The sequence below is a fragment of the Xyrauchen texanus genome, chromosome 44 (assembly GCF_025860055.1).
Source record: "Xyrauchen texanus isolate HMW12.3.18 chromosome 44, RBS_HiC_50CHRs, whole genome shotgun sequence".
NCBI classification, from domain to species: domain Eukaryota; kingdom Metazoa; phylum Chordata; class Actinopteri; order Cypriniformes; family Catostomidae; genus Xyrauchen; species Xyrauchen texanus.
The window spans coordinates 2,721,359-2,724,438 of record NC_068319.1 but is presented as its reverse complement, the minus strand read 5'-3'; the positions used below and the strand labels follow the sequence as shown (position 1 = coordinate 2,724,438).

Below are 3,080 nucleotides of genomic sequence, written 5' to 3'. Positions count from 1 at the left end.
TTTTTCTCAATTGTTTCACCTTTTTGTCTTCACTTGCTCATTTTAAATGGTCTTGCAAAGTTTTGTGAATTCTCCAGAAAATATTCCATGCAGTCATTAATTAATAAGAGGTCATAACTGCATGTACAATCATAGAGAAACTAGTACAATGTTGTTTTAGAACAAGTGGAGCACGTCAACATCCCAATTTATTTGTCAGGGTTCTGACACGTTTGGATCCATGAACTTCCGTGACTTTCCCAAATCTGAAGGATTACTGGAAAAAGATAAAAGATGAAAAATATAAAATAAAATAATTCAACCCAATGCTATATTTCGTTGATCGGCGATGTTCTAGTGAGGATTTTTGGTGGCTGAAACATGTTGATTTTATTCCCAGACGTTGGCAAGAAGATCTGTGGATGAAAATATTGCAAACTAAAACATCTTTAATAAAGACATTATCAAATGCCCAAACAGTTTTTTTTGTCTTAATTTTAAACCATATATCGGTTATGTTATAATTTATTATCAAGTTTCTTTTTAATTTGATATAGTGTACACACACACACACACACACACACACACACACACACACACACACTCACCTAAAGGATTATTAGGAACACCATACTAATACTGTGTTTGACCCCCTTTCGCCTTCAGAACTGCCTTAATTCTACGTGGCATTGATTCAACAAGGTGCTGAAAGCATTCTTTAGAAATGTTGGCCCATATTGATAGGATAGCATCTTGCAGTTGATGGAGATTTGTGGGATGCACATCCAGGGCACGAAGCTCCCGTTCCACCACATCCCAAAGATGCTCTATTGGGTTGAGATCTGGTGACTGTGGGGGCCATTTTAGTACAGTGAACTCATTGTCATGTTCAAGAAACCAATTTGAAATGATTCGAGCTTTGTGACATGGTGCATTATCCTGCTGGAAGTAGCCATCAGAGGATGGGTACATGGTGGCCATAAAGGGATGGACATGGTCAGAAACAATGCTCAGGTAGGCCGTGGCATTTAAACGATGCCCAATTGGCACTAAGGGGCATAAAGTGTACCAAGAAAACATCCCCACACCATTACACCACCACCACCAGCCTGCACAGTGGTAACAAGGCATGATGGATCCATGTTCTCATTCTGTTTACGTCAAATTTTGACTCTACCATCTGAATGTCTCAACAGAAATCGAGACTCATCAGACCAGGCAACATTTTTCCAGTCTTCAACTGTCCAATTTTGGTGAGCTCTTGCAAATTGTAGCCTCTTTTTCCTATTTGTAGTGGAGATGAGTGGTACCCGGTGGGGTCTTCTGCTGTTGTAGCCCATCCGCCTCAAGGTTGTGCGTGTTGTGGCTTCACAAATGCTTTGCTGCATACCTCGGTTGTAACGAGTGGTTATTTCAGGCAAAGTTGCTCTTCTATCACCTTGAATCAGTCGGCCCATTCTCCTCTGACCTCTAGCATCAACAAGGCATTTTTAAGCCCACAGGACTGCCGCATACTGGATGTTTTTCCCTTTTCACACCATTCTTTGTAAACCCTAGAAATGGTTGTGCGTGAAAATCCCAGTAACTGAGCAGATTGTGAAATACTCAGACCGGCCCGTCTGGCACCAACAACCATGCCACGCTCAAAATTGCTTAAATCACCTTTCTTTCCCATTCTGACATTCAGTTTGGAGTTCAGGAGATTGTCTTGACCAGGACCACACCCCTAAATGCACTGAAGCAACTGCCATGTGATTGGTTGATTAGATAATTGCATTAATGAGAAATTGAACAGGTGTTCATAATAATCCTTTAGGTGAGTGTATAACACATACATACACACACACACACACACACATATAACAACACACATATTTATTTTTATAATAGAAATGTCCTTAACTTTTTTGGATTTTATTGATCACCGTGAGTAATCCATTTTCCAGGCATATAAATCCAAATTTAAACATTTCCCAACATTTCCTTGACCATGCAATAAAATATCAGGCACAGGCACTTCACCAGCGAGCAGTGCAACTCCACAGCCTATTTTTAAATATAATCCTCCAAGAGAGCATGCAATAAACCTCTTACAAGGGCAGGTTGAAAGCTGTGACACTTAACAACATTGCAGATGCGCAAATGAGCAGCATGCCACAACAGCAGCTTCATGCACAATAACTGGCATGTATTAAAACGCAAAGTCAACTCACTGTTTGTACGGATCCGTCCAGGGAAGGGCCAGCCAGTCCCCGTGCATGTCATGGTAATACTCCACCATGTCTTCCGAGGATTTATCAGAGGATATAAACACGATTTCAAACTGCGCAGGTGGCTCGGTCTCCTCCACGAGCTCCGTGTAGAAATCACACAGCAAAGGTGTAAAGTCTCGGCAGGGTGGACACCATCCGGCCGAAAAATACAGGCCAACTACTTTATTTCTGAGAGCTTCTTCTGGCTCGACCACGTCTCCTTCTTTATTCACAAGAGTTCGGGCAGAAAACACTTCGACCATAGTTGCAGATCTCACAGGTGCGCGTCCAGGTCACCTGCGCTCACCAAGTGCGCTTTCTAGAGTTTCCTAACGACCTATTCTTGGACAAATCAGGTTTTAAGTGGCTAAATTGCTGTCGAACAGCCGCTTTGTACCTTATAAAGTGTATTTAGTTAGTAAAACATATGAATAGCACTTCTGAGCGATGATTATAGTGATCTCTAGTAAGTCCTTTGAGAGCCGTGAAGAAACTGACGCGGGTTTACAAACTATGATGACGTTGGCTCATTAATATTAATGACGCAACGAGACGTCCACCCGCTGATTAGCCAATGGCAGTCGGGTAAGCGGGAGCTAATCAGCTGGCGTGGATTATGAATACTAATTTGAAATTTACAGAACGCTACAGGAAAGACCGGAGTTAAACATTAATATTAATGAGCAAATCCTGCAGGAACAAATGAACTGCTCACTTATGCCTTACGTCCATATGATTGACAGCTGAGTCAACCAATCAGGGTTCTGAGCGAAGGATACCATAGCAGGGAACAGAGGCGTAGTAGACTTTATAAAAGTGTGGGGAACACACTTTGTCTCAAACAGACAA

General features: G+C 41.9%; 1 protein-coding gene across 1 annotated transcript in view; it reads right to left on the bottom strand.

Moving 5' to 3' along the window:
• Positions 1 to 2,735, bottom strand: part of nxnl2 (nucleoredoxin like 2) — a 3,577-nt gene extending 842 nt beyond the window's left edge. The window contains exon 1 of the mRNA XM_052116919.1: positions 2,193 to 2,735. Within this exon, the coding sequence (XP_051972879.1) occupies positions 2,193 to 2,494 (302 nt within the window). The 5' untranslated portion in view covers positions 2,495 to 2,735. The remainder of the gene's footprint in view (positions 1 to 2,192) is intronic.
• Positions 2,736 to 3,080: the final 345 nt, after the last annotated feature.